This window comes from Chlorocebus sabaeus, chromosome 7 (genome assembly GCF_047675955.1).
Source record: "Chlorocebus sabaeus isolate Y175 chromosome 7, mChlSab1.0.hap1, whole genome shotgun sequence".
Classification (NCBI taxonomy): domain Eukaryota; kingdom Metazoa; phylum Chordata; class Mammalia; order Primates; family Cercopithecidae; genus Chlorocebus; species Chlorocebus sabaeus.
The window spans coordinates 126,769,596-126,790,063 of NC_132910.1; the positions used below are offsets into that span (position 1 = coordinate 126,769,596).

General features: G+C 33.1%; 1 protein-coding gene across 9 annotated transcripts in view; it reads left to right on the forward strand.

Annotated features, from left to right (window-relative positions):
* Positions 1-20,468, forward strand: part of WDR17 (WD repeat domain 17) — a 115,488-nt gene that overhangs the window by 62,446 nt on the left and 32,574 nt on the right. For all 9 annotated transcript variants that reach the window (XM_008000300.3, XM_008000306.3, XM_008000309.3 and 6 more), the window contains 10 exons: positions 1,852-2,036; positions 4,838-5,006; positions 7,226-7,317; positions 9,569-9,651; positions 11,775-11,861; positions 15,719-15,883; positions 17,842-18,044; positions 19,529-19,678; positions 19,763-19,893; positions 20,184-20,309. In XM_008000300.3, the coding sequence (XP_007998491.3) occupies positions 1,852-2,036; positions 4,838-5,006; positions 7,226-7,317; positions 9,569-9,651; positions 11,775-11,861; positions 15,719-15,883; positions 17,842-18,044; positions 19,529-19,678; positions 19,763-19,893; positions 20,184-20,309 (1,391 nt within the window). The remainder of the gene's footprint in view (positions 1-1,851; positions 2,037-4,837; positions 5,007-7,225; positions 7,318-9,568; positions 9,652-11,774; positions 11,862-15,718; positions 15,884-17,841; positions 18,045-19,528; positions 19,679-19,762; positions 19,894-20,183; positions 20,310-20,468) is intronic.

The following is a 20,468-nucleotide window of genomic DNA, read 5'->3' on the forward strand; positions in this document are numbered from 1 at the left end:
CTCTGTAATTAAGAAAAAATAAAATACACTTAATTTATAAAAAGAAAACAGCTGGAAATTTGGGGGAGGTTTAGAATTAGAACTTTTTTCAAATATAAGGGAAAAGTAATAGACTTCCAGTTACGTCTGTCACGATTGCTCTGTGTGGTTGGTAGCATTCCCGTTTTGTATAATATACCATAAAAAATATGGGGTAGGGAGTTCAGTGACGAAAAATTTACAGTGATTGTTTTCTTCTGACTCTATCTTTATAATATACTAAGTAATTAACAATGGCTATTCAAAGTCATGTCATTTTGGTGTCTAACTGGTAGGCAATGGCAAGTAGTAGAAAATCTCTGTATTTGAACCTATACCCCTTGTACAAAATTGTGAAGTACCTAATAAATCTAGAGCCTGGAAGCTGGAGAGTCTAGAAATATTAGGACTAGAGAAGTAATATGCTGGATGCTGGCTTCCTGTTTAGGGGTCTTGCAATTTTTCTGTCATTGTTAGTTCCTTTGTTTAGAAACTTTGAACTGCCATGTCATGGAATGTCTGATATACCAGATTCTTTTCTTTCACGTTTTTTCCTTACTACAAAAGTAGCCCATGTCCATTAGACAAAGTCAGAAAATATGAAGAATAACATACCAGTCTTGTCATTTTCGAGCAATTCTTTTCAGATTACCTCTTGTTTGACTTCTAGGTTTTTCCCTCAATTTTTTAATATAACAGAAAGTATGGAAAAAGAACAATTCTGAAAATGAAATTTTAAAAAGTAAACATACTGAATTCTGAAAAGCATGATTTACAAATAGATTGGTGCATAAAAGTTGTCTAACCCACCTATAATATCAATTAATTAAAGTGTTAGAAAAACCAATGATGGATTATATTAATTTTTAACCAAAATATCAACAAAATTTTAGTGAACCAAATTCATTGCTACCACATGCCTCTTTCATCATTTGTAGTTCATTCTAGTTTGGACTTTCTTTAATTCTCAGATTCTGAGAAATGAATATTATCCAGAATAAATGAACTAAGAAAAGTTGTATTTTAATTTTAAAAATACTGAGAAATATTTTCCATATTCCAGTGTATAATTTAATAGTAGATTGGTCTCATAATTTGCTGTAGGGTCATTATTTTGGATTATGTTTACGAGAAAATATTTCCATTCACATTCTAAGGAAAAGCTTTTTGGAAGAAGACAAAATATGGGATAAATAATATATAAAAATAAACACAGTGATATTTATGTAATTGAAAGTAGGAGAAATCCAAGTCTATGAACAGTAAAAAGAAAAAACAAACAAACAAACACCTAGGAAGAAGAAAGAAAATTGAGATGCCAATGCAGGTCAGATAGTGTTGTGATTCTTATTTTGTGCTAAATTAAAATGAACTATCCATAATCTCAAAAAATTATTTTCTCTGGCTTGGAAATTATTGGCAGAGAGTTACTTGTTTTAAAAGAAAAAATTATATGCATATATGTTTGTGTGTGTGGAAGGAGGGAATAAGTTATTATGTCAGGATTTTGAAAGAAGTTTATAATTCAGAAACAATCATGCTGTGCTTTAATTTATGGGGTGATAAGAAACCACATATTCACAACAGATTGTGATCCCTCAACATGCTAATTTTCATCTCTTGGCTCCATCTGTACTTTAAAATAATATCCAATTTTGTGCTTATATTTTTTGGCAATCCCAAAGAAGTGCTCATGTGGCGGAAAATATGATCATTGCCTAAAGGGTTTACTGGTACAGATTCTGGAATTTTTTTTTTGTTTAATGAAGAATCTTTCTAAATTAAGTTCTGTGGTTTTATTCCATAAGAATGTTTTCTTTCCTTCTATTTTAGTTTCAGTCCAATCTCCAACCAAAAACCATTATACATCCTCAACAAGTGAAGCAGTTCCACCCCCGACTTTGACACAGAATCAAGCATTTTCTCTTCCTCCTGGTCATGCAGTGTGTTGTTTCTTGGATGGTGGAGTTGGACTTTATGATATGGGAGCTAAGAAGTGGGATTTTCTTAGAGACTTGGTATGTATTTAGTCATTCCTTTATTATACATAACACTTTTTTGTGTAAACCCATGATCTTTACTTTTACCTGTATCTTAATATTATTTGAAATTATTTTTGTAAGTAATCATATATTAGAAATTTATTGTAGCTGGTTGAAACATTTTAGAAAATGCATAGAATGATGGATGATAGAACTACTAAAATAATTTTTAACCACTATACTTTTAAAATCTTAATGTCTACTTATATTTTATGTACAATGGAAAATTATATAGCTGTAGTATATTTTGGAAGCAAAATGAGAATAGAATGTCCTTTCAAGAGAAAAGACAAGTTGATCTCTGCCAGTTACTCAAATCCTTATGGTTCCCATTCGTTAATTGAGTAAGGTTGGATTATGTTTTCTAAGATTTGTTTCTATTGTTGAATCGATATAATACTTAAGTGATTCTATGAATTCTGTTTTTATGATAATTAAACCCCTATATAAGATAAAATACAACCTTCTCGAGATCCCACATTTTTGTCTGGTTGTGTTCGGTGGTACAGCCCCACTACCTAATATAGTATCTGCCACAGAGCAAGACTATTAAATTTTGTTGAATGAATGAATGAAGACATGCAATAATACATATTGTGTTGTAATTAATATTTGTCAAAAACCATCGTCTTTAATTTTCCCTACTTTAGAGTTTCTAAAAATGCCCCTGTCTTTTTCCACTGGTTTGAATTAGACTAATCTGGACATTTAAGAAACTTTTAAATGCTAATTATTTTCCTTTGATCTTAGAAAAAGAATCTAGAACTGTAATTGTCCTTATAACTGAAGGGAGAGAAAAAATCAGTAATATTGTATCTTTTCAAGACTTCTCATTTAATTTTATCCTCAAATGAAAAATTGATTTATAGCAAAAATATTTTTAAAATAATCTGTAGCTTAATTATTTTTAAATTTTCATTTTGTAGATATTCATTTGAGGATGATATAATTTTCTTTTCACTTTAACTTTTCTTTTCATATAAACTGTTTTCTAGTGTGGTAAACTTTTTGTGGACTTCAAATTACCATTTATTTTCAAAAAAATTTATGAAAGGGAAGGGAGAGAAACGTAAGAATACACTTAAGTCTATAAAAAGTAATGTAAGCAGAAGTCATGCAATCTAAATTCAATAAATTTTCTATGATACTTCATATTAAAGTATATTTTACTTAAAATCTGTTAATTTGTAATTCTAATAAATGCTGAATGCTAAATACTAAAAGCTGCTTGATTATAAATTATCTCAGTTGCTTTTCTGACTTTAAATTGTGTGCCAGTCAGGAGGCAGTCATTTTTTCCTTATAGTTTCAATTTTCTTAACATAGACCCAAATTTGAAATTTCTCGAAGTGTTACCAGAAGAAACCAAAACTCTGAACTGCTGTATGTATAAAGCATCTCCAAAGATTCCAGATTACATAGAATAAGAAATATATTATTAATATTTTTTAAAATCTTACATAATTTTAAAAATCTTATTAATAAACATTCCAAAAGGTGTACTTCCATGTGAATATTTGCTTCACTAAAATTAAGAAAAATGCCACAACATTTTCCTCTTCTTACCCACCTTCCTCTTGGTAAGAAGAAAACACGGAAGAAACATTTACAATTTCATTCTTGCTATGGGAATTTCATATTTCAAAAAATAAAAATTTAAGGCATAGCAGTGAAATAACATTTAAAACTGCATATAAGTCCCTGCCTTGATTATGTTCGTAACATTGGAAATGACCACGTGGGACAGCCGCAAGCAGGTGAACCAGTGACTCTAACAACATTTTTCCTTCTTGCTAACCCTTGAGACTTTTCTTTCCTTTACCTCCTCCTAAAGGAGAAACTTTACAGTACTTTTGTAGTTTCCTAACAGTTGTGATTTGTTGTATTAATGGAAGTACAGAGTTTTAAGAACTTTCTTCTCTACCCTTATTCTATTAGTTGAGGACTAGAAAACCCTGTCTTTGTACTTCAACTCCGTCTCTAGATCCCAAATGTTAGTTTCGTTTGCTTAAAGAAGAAATTTCTATTCCCATTCCCCAGCATTAGAATAGTTGTAATTCCGGCTATTTATGTTGGTCTCTTAATGGATTTTCCCAAAGGCCCACAGTAGTTAAGCACTACTTTACTGGTATATGTTTACGTGCATCTGCATATACCACTTTATAGTCTTGTGGGTGTTTGGGATCCAAATCACTGTGTAATGGGAACAAGTATTCAGGTTCCAAAGAATAGACTTGGAAAATTTTGGAACAAGGCTCATTAAAAATTGGACTTATGCCTGATTCTTTTGTTTCTGCTAAAATTATGAGGTGCTTTAGGAGCATTCGTATAAAAAAGGAATATTTGCATTAAATGACTTTTAGTTTGAGTTTCATCTTGGTCTTCTATTATAGTACCCGATGACATATGGTAACTATTACGTTAATTGCTTTATAGATTTCTAGCATAGCATTCTGGAAGTTTAATAAAAATAGAAAATATCTTTTGCACTGAATTGAAATTGAAAAGTGAGACTTCTGAACATCTTTGAGTTTAGTTGCTGATTTGAGGAACCATGGTTGACCAAAATCTAGGTCTGTACAAAATAATACAGTCATGGCACAGAGAAAATTCAGTCACCATAGTGATTCCAGTTTTCTGTTTTTCTTGCCTATATATTTTTGCATTAATATTTGGAAAACCATACTACATGTGTCGATTTGAGTATACATTGTGGTTCGTCTATTAGTAACGTGAAGTTTTCTCAATAATTATGACTCTTTATGCCATATTCCTAGGGACATGTGGAAACTATCTTTGACTGCAAATTCAAGCCTGATGATCCTAATCTTTTGGCAACAGCTTCCTTTGATGGCACTATAAAAGTCTGGGATATAAATACATTAACAGCAGTGCACACATCCCCGGGTAATGAAGGTGTTATTTATTCCCTTTCTTGGGCTCCAGGTAAGAGATATTTTATTGAAATTGGGAGTGCAATGAAATGGCTTTTTAAAGTTTTGTATTCATCTGAGTTACTTTCTTCCTCTTGATCTCATCTTGTTCTAAATGAATGTAGAGCAAATTAGTGTGAACGTATTTGTTGATTCTCTTTTTGCGAGGTTTAAGAAGAGTCTATCTGCAGAGGCACTTTGATTCCTGGTGTCCTCTATGTAACAAGTCATACAGAAAAACCACAGTAAATCAGGATTATCTTCACCCATCTAATATTAGTTGTATTTCTATAGCTACGCCTTTAAAAGTATAATACAATTTACATGATAGAAATTTTCTGGAAAATTTTAATGTAAATCCTGTTTATGGTTATATATCAAGTAACAGTTCATTTGTAACTGTGTAATTCTATATTAAGTTCACCTTTGAAATACTGAAGAACTTGTATACCATAGTAAGATCTTATCTCTGATCTTAGATGCCACCTTATACCTTGCTGTATATACAGAGGAGAGATGTCCTATGAAACCTCTGACATTGTCTCCCAAAACATTATTTTCCCATAACAAATAATTTCACACACTTAAATAAATTTTTCACTTTTAAAGTATATATAATGGTTTACTTATTTGGCCTAATAGTAATATATTAATTCAGTAACTATATGCAATGTGGATATAGCTCATCCTTATTTTTAAAATTATTTCTTCATACACAGGGATTCTTAACTTTGAATATGTGGGCCTCCAAGGGTTTTATATTTCATCAGAGAGTTTGGGAATCTCTTAGAAATTTATGAATAATTTTTAGTGTATGTGTATATATGCCTATATCTGTCAAAGAGTATCATAGTACTCAGATTTTCAGAGTTTCATGATACAAAAAAGGTTAAGGACCACTGCTTTATGTATCCTTCATCTCCTACAATGAGAAGAGTTATAGAAAAAGGTTTTACTTACAACTCTTAATGACAATGTTTGTCCTTTAAGCAGAACATAACTGAGCCTGTTATCTTGATTATTGCAGTATGCACCTCCACAGTGGGTTACCTTAGCTAGCAATATAGGAATTGCACCAGCCAGTGCAGTCACCTTGCACTAGAGCTCTTATTAGCTGAATACTCTTCATCCTACAAAAGTATTTATCTGAAACATAAAACATAAATAAAACTTGTGACTGTAAAAACTATTGTTTCAAATCATAACACAGAAGATCTAATCTGACTTATAGCATTCTTTCGCTCTCTACATTGAGAATTTGCAGCAAGAAAGTAAAAATGTTAGAAAATGGAAATTCTGTCATTTCTGTTATGTGATTACTGGTGAATCATGACTTTGAGGTAAGTGGGGATGGTGTTTAAAAGATACATGAGGGTTGACAAGGATGGAAATAGAATAGGATATAGATAATTACATAATTTCCTCTGTATCTTAGTGTAGATAGAAGATGAAAAGAAAAGAAAAGAAATTTTGAAACATATCCCCAAAAATTTAAGAACCCCAAAAGGAGAGCAGAATAAAAATGTTAGAAATATGATGAGAACATTTTAGTGTGTATAATCGTTTATCAGAAAGTAGTTTCTCCATATTTTTATTCCTAGATAGCTGATGACAGCCGCTCCTTTCTTCTGATGGAGAAAACCTCTTTCACTGTCTGCAAAAGGCACTTATTTAAGTCCTTGACCATTCACTTAGCAGTAGTTTTATTTTCACAAATATTTTTTATTTCTTAAACACGGAAAGCATTGTTTATGTTTTTATGGAGAAACTGTATTTTTCATGTGATCTGTTCGTAGAAATACTTTCATAACCACTAAAATACTACTAATCATGGAAATATGAGTACAGACTGAATATATGACAATATTGAGGAATTATTGTTAATCTCCATGAGAGTCTGGTCTTGGTCAATAAAGAAGTCCCTGTCTTTTAGACATGCATACTGAAGTTTTTAAGAATGAAATAATATGATGTCAGAGATTTACTCCAAAGAACTTCAGCAGATGCTATAGACAGAACAAGATTGGCCATATTTTGATAATTATTGAAGCTATATAATGGATACATTAATTGTATTATTTTATCTGTATTTTATGCATTTAATAATTTCCAAAAAAATTAAAGAACTAGTTCGCAAATCTCAATTCTTACATTTTCACAAGTTATGTTTGTTAAAAAGAATTACATTTGTGGGAAACATTTAGTATAATGTCTAACAAATTGTTTCCTAAGGTGGTTTAAATTGTATTGCTGGGGGAACTTCCCGAAATGGTGCTTTTATTTGGAATGTTCAAAAGGGCAAAATTATACAACGATTTAATGAGGTAAGATTTATTTATTGCTACTGAACAATATGATGTTTTATACTATTTTGTATTTTGTAAATATTTTTATTTCATAATATAATAACACTTAATATATCAGGTGGTATGTATGTTCTCTCAATTAGAAGAAAACCCTAAAGGATACTCACATACTAAAATGAATTCTGAAAATTGTAGCTGAGTCACCTAAAGTTGCATTAGAGAGTCAAAGGAATTTGGGGTCATCCTCCACAAAATCTAGGCAAATACTAAATAATAGGAAGAAGACTCAACAAGTCCCAAATTATAGTCCTGGTTCTGTTATTAATTAGCTCTTGACATAAGGGGAATCATTTTATTGCCCTAAACCTGTTTCTTCACCTAAAAAATGATGAGGGTGGATTATATAGTTTCTTAGATTTCCTTCCAGTTTTCAAATTCCATTCTTCCATGAAGAGCCTTAAAACCTGCTCTCTTATATTTGTAGCATCACAGATTTTATTTCTCCTTTGGCTTGGAGTTATATGGTCATCCTGTATTTTACTGAGTTCCATTAATGTTTGAAAAATACATGTAATCTGATCATAAAATATTAGGTATGAATCAGGAAAATGATCTAAGATTGTCTTGAAATTTCGTTTATTTTAGATGGTTACTGTTGAATCTTATTAAATATATAATTTCTTTGAAAATTGCTTCTATATTTGGGGTTTTAAAAACATCTATACAAAGAGTATTAACCCTTTGAAGATGCTCCTTAATAGTCTTGCTCCCCCACTACTTGTAGCAGTGCAGCAAATGCAGAGTTTTTAGGAAAACTTTATGGACCACTGTGAGCAATTTTGCACTCAAAAAAGGAAACTTTGACAAAGGATTCTAAAACTTACATCCTTCCCTTTCTCTACATACAACACAATACCCTCCCATCACCAAAACAACAATTTATCCCATAATAAATAGTGGATTATAAGAAGAGATGAGCCTAAAAATGAAACTTAGAGCCTAGATTCAAAAATTGTATATCTTTACTTATTAGATCTGTTGATTTTTTCTTATGGCATCTTGGCAACTTGGAATCTCACATATCTGCCCACTGATACCTAAACACTTCCAGCCTGATTCTGGAAACCCAGCATTTTAGTATCAAGGACATGTCTTTTATTTCTTTATGTCTTTCCCAGCATTCACTAGCATAGTTAACATCACTGTTGAAATTGCTTAAATCCTATGTCATGAATAAGGGAAAAATTAATAATGCCAGCTTTAAATAACTAAGCTACATGTGTTCCACAAAAAGAATTACGGGGTAGTAGAGAGTCATAAATGCAATTTTCATGGGAATAAATGAAGCTGACAGAAGGCCTCCACCTCATAAAATGAATGAATAAAGGGACTAGTCCCATTTTAAAATCTGCCTGCATAAACCTACCCTCCTTGATCCCCAAAGAGGCACAACCAGCGAACTGGAGATTGCTTTAAGAAGTTAAAGCTGTATTTACACAGCAACCTTAAGATGCAAGATAAAAAGTCACCTTAGTTTCCCCTTAATGGAAGCCACAATTTAAGTACTATATAAAGTAGAAATGTTTTAATTAAAATTTAGAAATGGGTTGATTACAACTTTTATTTACCGATCACACAGTTGATGAATGACACTCTCATGTGTCATATATTCCTTCTAGTTTTAAAAATTCTTATAATTCCAGCTATAACTATATCCCCTGGCCCTTCCTCAGTCCTAGAAAGCAGAAAATCAAGCAAATATAAAGTGATTTATTATAGGAATAACGTTAAATCTATTCTGATTTCTTTATAAAATGGAACAACTTTGGAACTTAGAGAAACAACCAATAATAACTGCTTACAACATTTCTTATACTGAGGTTGAAGTAGTGCTGTGTTTGGAAGCAGACGGATAACTGTTTTCATCACCATACTGGTATTCATGGGAAAAAGCATTAAGCAGAGCTTAAATCTACAGATAACTTAAGAAGGATATTTTGACTCTTTACCTTGTATCCAACAGAAGGAAATGGAGCCACCTGATTTATGTCTTAAAACAACAGATTGATATCTTAAAACTTTTAAATTGTGACAGCTTTAGACATTTTTAAAGTATATATTCAGGTTTCTGCTCTTGACAGTAATGCCTCTGTTAGTGTCATCTAAAGCACATTCCTAATAGAAAAGTAATACTTAGAAGAAGTAAATATATAAGAGAAAAAAAGGGGTGAATTATTTCTTATTGATAGGTATTTTACATTTTTTGAAGCATGGAACAAATGGAATATTCTGTATTGCCTGGAGTCATAAAGATTCTAAAAGAATAGCAACTTGCAGCAGTGATGGTTTCTGGTAAGTACTATGTATGATACATGATAGGAAATTACACTGTTCCCATTTGATCATTCCAGTTGTGTATCAGTGATATTTCATTTGTACAGCTCTACCAACTCTCAGAAGCATTATTTTTAAGCCCATATAGGCACATATTATATTACTATAATTTATCATCAATAAATAACAATGCAAAGGTATTTAAAATGTGTTTAATGAGCCATTCATTGCTTTCTCAATGAAAATACTACTTGAATTATTATGAAAATACTCATTTTTTTGCCTCAAAGAAACTTTAAGGACTTTTCACATAGTCTTAGTAATTATCATCACATCACATCACAAAATTTGTTTAATAAGCCATTCATTGCATTCTCAGTGAAAATACTACTTGAATTGTTATGAAAATACTCATTTATTAGCCTCAAAGAAACTTTAAGGACTTTTCACTTAGTAATTATCACAATGAGGTCACAGTAGTATTTCAGTTTTACAGGTGATTCAACAGATATAAAGTGCTGTAGAAACTTGTTTACAGTTTTGTAGATGCTGTTATTTTTAAAGGGATAAAAAGCCTTTGCAAGGAGAAATAAGGTCATGCATGTGGGAAATGTCTTTTGTTAGGAAATAACTTCACTGACCCTGTGTTTTAGAAGTATGTGCTTTCTTAATTCTTTAAGTTCCAGAAATAAGTAAGTTTCCAAATAAAAGTATGTAAGCAAACAATGGCTGGTTTAAAAAACTTTTTAAAATCAGATGCTCCTCCCCTGTAGCTATCTATGGATAAAGTCATCTTTGATAGGTGGATACGTGGTATAGACACTCGTAGTTCTTGAGAATACAGAAGTTGTTAGGTTTTGCTAAATCCACTCCAGTCTTCTCTTCCTTACTTTTTAATTTCAGTAGAAAAGACAGTAGTTACGGAAACCAAAGATCCTTACTGGGAAGTTAAAATTTTCAGAAACAAAAATATTAGTGATTTTTTTTTCCTTGAAAGAAACTGTGTGCTAATTGATAGATACCAAAATACAAAAGACCTGAGTTTTTTGATTAAGTGACACAAAATTAGTTTGACCATGTATTTCAGGGCATTATTTATTTGACAGATACCACATTCAGTGACTAAACACCTGTAAGCATAAGTCACCATCACTCCTCAGTAACCTCAAAAGTGTTGGTGGGCCTAATAACATTTAAGACAGTCTTTTCCATACACTTCTAAAACTTCATAACACATTAATTAATACATGCATTTTTCCTAGTGGAATCAATAGCTTTTGCCTTGTGGTACTGATAGAGCAGGGTAGTAGAGCTTTTATTTTTGCAGTTAAATTACATAGAATCCTTTTCTGATAGCAGAGGGTAGGGGATCATCTCTGAATTATAGTTATATTACTGATAATATGCAATGAAAAGTTATAACTTAATGTCTTGGTCTTGAGGCAATGGTACATAAAACCAGCTTTATAAATAGTTGTTTTAAATACTATAAATTTTGAACTACCTCATTTTGAAGCTAAAAATCTAACATATATGTTAGTTATATCATTATGTTTTAAAATGTATTAGACAATGTTTTCCTCAATTTAAAAAAATTCTATAAGAAGGGTGTTTGTTGTTTTTCCATCGCTCAGGCTGGAGTGCAGTGGCGCAATCCCAACTCACTGCAGCCTTCACTTCCTGGGTTCAAATGATTCTCCTGCCTCAGCCTCCTGAGAAGCTGAGACCACAGGTGTGCACCACCATGCCTGGCCACCGTTTTTGTATTTTTTGGTAGAGATGGGGTTTCACCATGTTGACCAGGCTGGTCTTAAACTCCTGACCTCAAGTGATCCACCTGCCTCGACCACCCAAAGTGCAGGGATTATAGGCATGAGCCACCGTGCCTGGCCAAGAAAATACGTTTTAAATAAAAATTTATTACTTTCTATTAATTGTAGGTTACCATAATTAATGTTAAGAGATGCAAATATACTCGTAATTGGTAATATTTACACAATACTGTCAAATGTTCCTTGTGCTTTGTAGACAAAATCTCTGTCCTGGAATATTTCTATTTGAAATTTACAATTCTGACTTTGTTTCCTTGAATAATGTATTAGAATGTTGTTTTTCTATTAACACGTTATAATTAATTCTAGCATTATTCGAACAATTGATGGTAAAGTGCTACACAAATATAAACATCCAGCTGCGGTGTTTGGTTGTGATTGGAGCCAAAACAATAAGTAAGTGGTTTTTTTCTGAAATAAATAATAACTGCATTTTGGAAATTTTAAATAACCATAAAGTTTAGTGTTATTTCCAAAGGTAATATTTATCACTCTATTTATACAATATCCCCTTTGCCTGGCAAATGAGAAACAGCTTTGTAATTGCTCATTTGTTTTAGTTATTTTTATTCCATGAAGTTTTTACATGATTTACAAATATTGATTTCTTACTCTCAAAAAAACTTTCTAATACATAGGAAAAAAAATAATGCTAACTAATGAAAAATGGAAATGAGTCCATTGCATGTATGGCTTCTGTCATAGAAATGTGGCCCTTTTTTTAATCTCACTGAGGAATCCGTGCGGTTCCAGTGTTCCACTGTGACTTTGCATTGTCCCCCACCTGATGCTAATGCCTCTGGCACTGGGTAATTTTCCACGATGTGGAACTTAAGGGCCTGGTTTTGAAAGGTTGATCTTGTTTGACAGCAGAGTTTTTATCATGTAAAAATCAGCTTAGATTTAAAATTACGTCCAAGTCAAATATCCACTAAAATTAGACCTTTAACTCATTGCATTTCTTAGAATATTGTGTTTCAAGCCTCTTTTAATGGGATATAAAATATATCTAAAAATTCAAAGTTATTTAAGATATTGTCAAAAACAATGTGAATTATGTTATTTCATATGAAATGTGGGAAATATAGATTAAGGTACTAAAGCCTAACTATACTTGTGTTCTGAGTCAAATCACACATTTTACAAAATGACAGACCTATGTGTTTCCTCCAGTAAGTGCAGAAGAATGTGTAACACACTGTTTTTTGTGGGTTTTTTTGAGACAGAGTTTCACTCTTGCTGCCCAGACTGGAGTGCAGTGGCGCGATCTCGGCTCACGGGGCTCACGGCAACCTCCGCCTCTCGGGTTCAAGCAGTTCTCCTGCCTCAGCCTCCTGAGTAACTGGGATTGCAGGCATGCGCCACCATGCCCAGCTAATTTTATATTTTTGGTAGAGACGGAGTTTCTCCATGTTAGTCAGGCTGGTCTCAAATTCCCAACCTCAGGTGATCCACCCACCTCGGCCTCCCAAAGTGCTGGGATTACAGGTGTGAGCCACCACACCCGGCCTTACACACTGTTAAAGTTATATGTAAAATAAGCTCACTATCCGCTCATCCTCAGTATTTCCTATCTCAGTGGCCAATATTGCTAACAAGAAAAACTGCTAAAGCCAGAATCCTTAGCCTTTTCTTTTACACATTTTTATGTCTCACTTTCCATTTTCAATCAGCCACCAATGCCTGTAATTTTCTCTGTCTAAATATTCATCTTGGCCGGGTATGGTGGCTCATACCTCTAATTCAAGCACTTCAGAAGCTGAGGCCAGAGCATCACTGGAGCTCAGGAGTTCAATACCAGCCTGGGCAACATAGTGAGACTTCATGTCTTAAAAAAAAATAAATGAAAAACTTAGACTGGTGGGGCACACTTGTAGTCACAGCTCCTCGGGGGGCTGAGGTGGGAGGATGGGTTGAGTCCAGGAGGTCGAGACTGCAGTAAGCCATGATTGTGCCACTGCACTGCGGCCTGGATGATAGAGCCAGACCCTGTTTCAATTTAAAAGAAAAAAATATAAATTTTTCCTATCAACCTGCCACTAAACCAATAACATTTGGGTTTTTTTGAGTCCTGCAGAAACCTTCTAAGTCAATTCTACAGTTTACACCCTTTATCATCACCTCCTCTCTCTCTCCCTCACCTCTCCATGTTGCAGTCAGAATGAACATTTAAGATACAGAACTGAGCACACCATTCTACTGCTTAAATCTTTCCATACTTTCCTATTAACTGTAGGATAAAATGAAAACTTTTTAGCAAGCACTACAAGAAGGTCCCTGACTATAATCTTTTCCCTATTTTATTAATCTCATTCCCAGGCTTGCTTTCCTTTACTTCTTGCATCCAACCACACTGGCTTTCAGTTTATTGAACTAGCCATCTGATTTTCGCCCCAAGGCTTTCACTTATACTGGCCGCCTTACCTAGGATTCTTTTTCCCATCCTACACCACACACCCTACCTGGGTGGGACATAGATAACTGCTACCCATCCTTCAGCTTTCAGCTCAAAAACCACAGAATAGTATTCCTTGACCCCGTATGAAATAAGTTTCCCATATAGTATGCCTTTGGAGCACTTAATATAGTAAAATTAAATTTTTATTTGTTGCCTAATGACTGTCTTACCCTCTGAAATGTAAGCCCTATGAGATTGCCAGGTGTGTTATCTGTGTTAAACAGCATATTCTTAGCAAAATACTCAGTTGCTGACCCTCACTATGCCTTGAAAAAAGGAGATATTCAATAAATATTTGTTAAATATGCAAATGAACAGAATTATCTTGTATCTGACTAATAGAACAGTTCCACATTCCTGTTTCTCTGTTTTATAGAGTTAATAACCCATTTAGCCAGTTGAAATAAAAGTTAGATATTAATATACTATGTTTAGTTATTTAAGAAAGCTTTATTTTCAGATGACACTGGAAGTCCTTTATTTTTAACTATTATGCTTACTACCAAGCATACCTAATACATTTCATTTTTAATTTTAAAAACTTTTAAAATGTTTTAATTGCTGTATTCATACTCCACTTAACATCTTAGTAGGTAAGTGAACCTTGAACATAACAAAGTTTATTTATAAGATATCTCTTACTGTATAATTTCGATATCTTTATGTGCATTCTCTAAATGTTTATGTTACCATTTCTAAGACTTTATATTTATATATCTGCACATACATATATAAAAAATACTCATATATACATGTAAATATATATATATGTAAAATATATTTCCCAAGTGTAGAAACTGTCTTGTTTATCAGTGGGCCTTGAGAAGATGTAATCTTATAACCCATATAATGTAATATAAGTCTTATAACCCATGTGACAAAGTCAACAGTTTGAAGTTTTGAAAGGGTTTTGATGACGGTTGAGATTCACAGTGTGTAACTGCCTTTCTTTATGTTTAGCACGTGGAGACCGTTTACGTGATGGTTAGAGTAGATGTTCCTCAAGTAGACTATTCTGGCAGGTCCGTGATTTCCACAGGTCTGCCTAGTACTCAGAATTCCTTTCCTAGCAGTATTCCAAGTTTGATCACGAAGGTACAAGCAGTTGCTTAGCTTATTCTCACTATTGTGAGAATAATGAGCAAAGAACATTAAAAGATCATATTCTATTTCCAGGGACTCCATAGTTGTATCAAACAGTTAAAACATCTTAAAGAAGGGAAGCCATCAAAAAGGAATGGAAAACTGGACTCTGACTCCCTGTCCAATGAGACAACCCTAGTCTGCAGGGAGCTTTTCCAAAAAACTTTCAGTGAGAATATTGCTGTTTATACCCATGCCACAAAAACAATCTAACAAATGGGCTAAGGCGTGTAATAATAATTTGCCCACCAGCAAGTAAGCAAATGTCATCACTCACCATTTGGGATGCTTCTTAACACCTAAGTGTTGCAAAATGTAAAGTTTGAGAAAAATTCAGAAAATTATGAGTCTGGTCATCTTGAAAAAGAACTTACAGAAATAGAAATACCATGACCTCTGACCTAAAATAAATAAAATAAAAATTCAACCAATTAAAAGGAAACACAGAAAGAAACTCTTTCCATACTGGTGCAGTTTCTGTAAATGAGTAGTAGAGTGATTATACATGATTTTTTACATGCGTAAGTTTTTAATCTAACTTCACTAAGGAAGCAAAAATTCTACTTTTAGAAATTAGAACTACGGTATACCTTTAATTATTAGTTATATATCATATTTATCCTATGTTAATATTCCATTGATGATATTTCAGAGACATGATAGCCACTGGCTGTGAAGACACAAATGTTCGTGTTTATTACGTAGCCACCAGCTCAGATGAACCATTGAAAGTATTTAGTGGGCATACAGCAAAAGTGTTTCATGTGAAATGGTCTCCTCTGAGAGAAGGAATTCTTTGCAGTGGTTCTGATGATGGGTATGTATTTTTGGATTCTAATTTTCTAGTCCTTAAAATCATAAGCTGATATTTTCCTAGAAATGTATGTATTTATAGGATCAAATTATATGTGGAAATATATATATATTTAGACAGAGTCTCCCTCTGTCACCCAGGCTGGAATACAGTGGCGTGATCTCGGCTCACTGCAACCTCCACCTCCCAGGTTTAAGTGATTCTTCTGCCTCAGCCTACCGAGTAGCTGGGAACCAAAGATTTAGTATTGAATGATTAAGCATTTTTATTGAATTTTTGGCATAAATCCAAATTTAATAAGAGAAATAATTATGAGATTTCTCTAGGTTATGACTTGAAATAAGTCAGAATGGTAGGGAAATCAGTTATACTGCTGTACTCATGACAGAACTCACAGATGCTGTGCTTCGGCCTGGAAAGCCTCAGGCACTCATTTGCAGTGGGGCCTGTAAAAGCCTTTCTTAGATTTGACCAAAAAACATGCATTGGGGCTTCAAAGCCTAACTACCTAACATGTCATAAAAGGAAAGATGCCTGTTCTAGTGGCCCCTACAATAGCATTGAATTGTTTTGATACAAGTCCCTTTAATGTATTCTTATTTATGAAAGTATATCAAATGTAAAATATTTAAATGTTAACATATATCAGAAATTAGCAACAAAAAATTTAGATTATAATATACTTTGATATATTGTCATGTTCTAGCTTAAGAGGACGAAGAAGAAATGAAACTTTTTTTTTTTTGAGACAGAGTTTTGCTCTGTCGCCAGGCTGGAGTGCAGTGGTGCGATCTCAGCTCACTGCAACCTCTGCCTCCCGGGTTCAAGCAATTCTCCTGCCTCAGCCTCCCTAGTAGCTGGGACTACAGGTGTGCACCACCACACCCAGCTAATTTTTGTATTTTTAATAGCAATGAGGGTTCGCTATGTTGGCCAGGATGGTCTTGATCTCTTGACCTCATGATCCTCCCGCCTCAGCCTTCCAAAGTGCTGGGATTACAGACATGAGCCCCTGTGCCTGGCCAAAAGGAAACTTTTTATGTAAAGCAGAAAGGGATATGCCTTAAGAAATAAGAATATATCATTTATTTCCTATGTTATATAGTGCAAAATAGTAATACTTTTGAAGTACTACTATTTTGTTGTCAGTTTGGCATTTATCTCTGACTAAAACATTATTGTGAATTGTCTAAGCAAAATTAGCAGTTGGAGGTCTTACATTGATTGTAAGTTAAATTTTAATTTCAGTAACATTTGTACAATCAATAGATACAAGTAATTTCACGAATCCAGTTATATTTAAATTCTTTAACTTGATCTAAGATTTATTCTGCACTGACCAAGCAACTTATATCACTGACAAAAACATGAAGGAATTATTTGCTGTATTGATTAAAGCATAAATATGAAGTGACATTTCAAATAATACCCATCATCATACATGTTATACTTTTATAATTTACAAATAATCTTAATATCTTAAATTATTGTATCTGTATTTTCCACTTTGGTTATATTTTCCACTTTGGTTATATCTGTTTTTGATATTTCATTTTAACAAAGCAATTTTATTCACATAAAAACTGTGAAATAATATATTTGCTACCAGTAATAAATGAAGAGTAAAAGTCAAGAAAGAAAATATGTTTAAATAAGCTAACACTAGCCTAGTTAAATATTCATTTCCATCTACTATGAAGAAAAGTGTGTGAGGGGATGAATTTGTTAATAATTAGCTTGATTTAATTATTCCACATTGTAAGCATATATCAAAATGTCACACAAATATATACAATTATTATTTTTTAAATTAAAATGAAATGAAGAGAACCTTTTATCTTGAGACATAAAATGCTTCTAGATAAGCTAATCAATAATTATTACACTCTATTAAGAATATGTTAATATTCTAGATACATTAGAACTCGAATGTTATCACACCCATAATATTCTGTTTTCAGTACTGTTCGCATCTGGGATTATACTCAAGATGCTTGCATCAGTATTCTTAGTGGACACACTGCACCTGTGAGGGGATTATTGTGGAATACTGAGATTCCGTATCTGCTCATATCTGGCAGCTGGGACTATACTATAAAAGTATGGGACACTCGAGAAGGAACTTGTGTGGACACTGTGTATGATCACGGTGCAGATGTATATGGTAAAGTGTCTTTCATTCTTTCATGTGTTTGTTATATTGACCTACTAATGGTGCTTATAATTTCTGAGGAATACAGTATTTTTGAAGAAGTTATACAGTGTTTTATTTTACAATAACATTTTTCACATTAGAAAATATACATGTTTATTATTATAATACCAGAATATACAGAAGAAAAAGTCAACAAAAATTACCGAAGATGACTGTTGGTAGCACTGTGGTGTCTTTCTCCCCCTCGCCCCGTCTGCACCCGTTTCTGTGTACACACAAACATGCACACAATGCACACATATTGCGATGGGCGTATATATATATGTCTGGCTTTTGTTTTTCTTCCTTCCTTTGACATCACTCCAGAGGTAAGTTGTTTAACAGGAAATCGGTAATAGAGTAGATACCACTTATTTAACCATTCCTCTATTCTTGGATGTTTAGTACAGTGTTTTGTTTTTGAATATAATCCCAAGTTGTTTTAATATAATTAACATAATTATGGAAAATCAGATTACTTACCATTTGCACATCTCTTCACTCTCATTCTTGTTTGTATTTATTCTCATCCTTAAACTTTGATAGGAGTAAATGGGCAGATTAAGAATCCAAAAATGATTTCTTAGAGAAAGTAACCTCAATCTAGATCAGATTCAAATCCATATGCTTAACCACAATGGCCTTTTAGCCAAGACAATGCAGGACTGAGTGTGAGAGAGAATCATATTTGTCAATATTTGAATTGAAACGTCCCCAGCTCTTCGTCTTTTAACTAGAACGTCATCTGCCCATCCATTAACTCACAGATACTATGTATGCTATTGGTTTTATAATATACTTGTTGCTGCTTAACCACACGAAATACAATTTTCACATTTTCATCCATGACCATTTGCTTTCTAATAATTTTTTCTTTTTTTCTTTCTTTCTTTCTTTCTTTTTTTTTTTTTTTTTTTTTTTTTTTGAGACAAGAGTCTCACTCTGGCTCTATTGCCCAGGGTGGTATATAGTGGCGCAAACACAGCTCACTTCAACCTTCACCCCCCAGGCTCAAGAGATCCTCCCACCTCAGCCTTCCAAGTAACTGGGATTACAATCACGTGCCACCACACCCAGCTAGTTTCTGTATTTTTGGTAGAGATGGTATTTCATCATGTTGCCCAGGCTGATCCCAAACTCCTGGGCTCAAGGGATCCACCCGCCTCAGACTCCCAGGAAAGTGCTGGGATTACAGGTGTGAGCCACCATGTCCAGCCTCTAATAGTTATTCAATTTTATATTCATGTTTATAGGATATATGAAATGATTTATTGCATTCTGTTATTATTTTCAGCCAATATATTAAATACAGATACAAGGTTGACTAAGAATCTTTCAGTTACTCATAATATTTCTACATAGCTTCAATTCTGTAGAAGTTTTATGAAGCACATATAAATAAAGAATATTTTTCAATGTTCACTTTACTTAAAATAGATTTTTATTTTCATCAGGTTTAACCTGCCATCCCAGTCGCCCCTTCACTATGGCCTCTTGCTCCCGTGACTCTACAGTGAGACTCTGGTCATTAACAGCCTTAATCACTCCTGTACAAATAAATATTCTGGCCGACAGATCTTGGGAAGAAATTATTGGGAACACTGGTATGGAATATATACATGTATTAGAGTTTATTTCTAAACGTTTTATGAGAAATCTTCTCTCACTGAATTATGTCTGTTTTTCAGATTATGCTGTAGAACCAGGCACTCCTCCTCTACTGTGTGGTAAAGTGTCAAGAGATATTAGACAAGAAATAGAAAAACTAACCGCTAATTCTCGAGTGAAAAAGCTAAGATGGTTTTCAGAATGTTTATCCGTAAGTATTACAGGAATTAAATGCGAATATTTTCCCTTTAGCCAGCATGAATCTTTACAACTATTTTCACATATTTACATGTACCATTCTAATTCATTGGGTACCTCTTACCATAATCTGTACACTATAAGAAGGCAAATGTAAAACTGGAAACAATACATGAAATAACACGTAGTTATTTTATTAATTTTTAAATTTAGATATGCCTGCATTATAATATTTTTGAAGATGTAAAATACTATGAGGTTTTTAATTCACTATTACATATTTATTTTTTATCAACTCTCTAGCCTCCAGGTGGCAGTGACAATTTATGGAACTTGGTTGCTGTGATAAAAGGACAGGATGACAGCTTACTTCCTCAGAACTACTGCAAAGGAATAATGCACGTGAAACATCTGATTAAATTTAGAACAGTGAGTAAAGTATGCAAATATGATGTACTCAAGCAAATTTTTTGCCTTTTCACTATTAAAATATAAAAATGATTTGAAAAATATGTATGATTAGATTGGTAGATTTAAATAAATGAACACTGAGGAGATCTGTCTTGGGTAAAATGAATCATGAAAGTG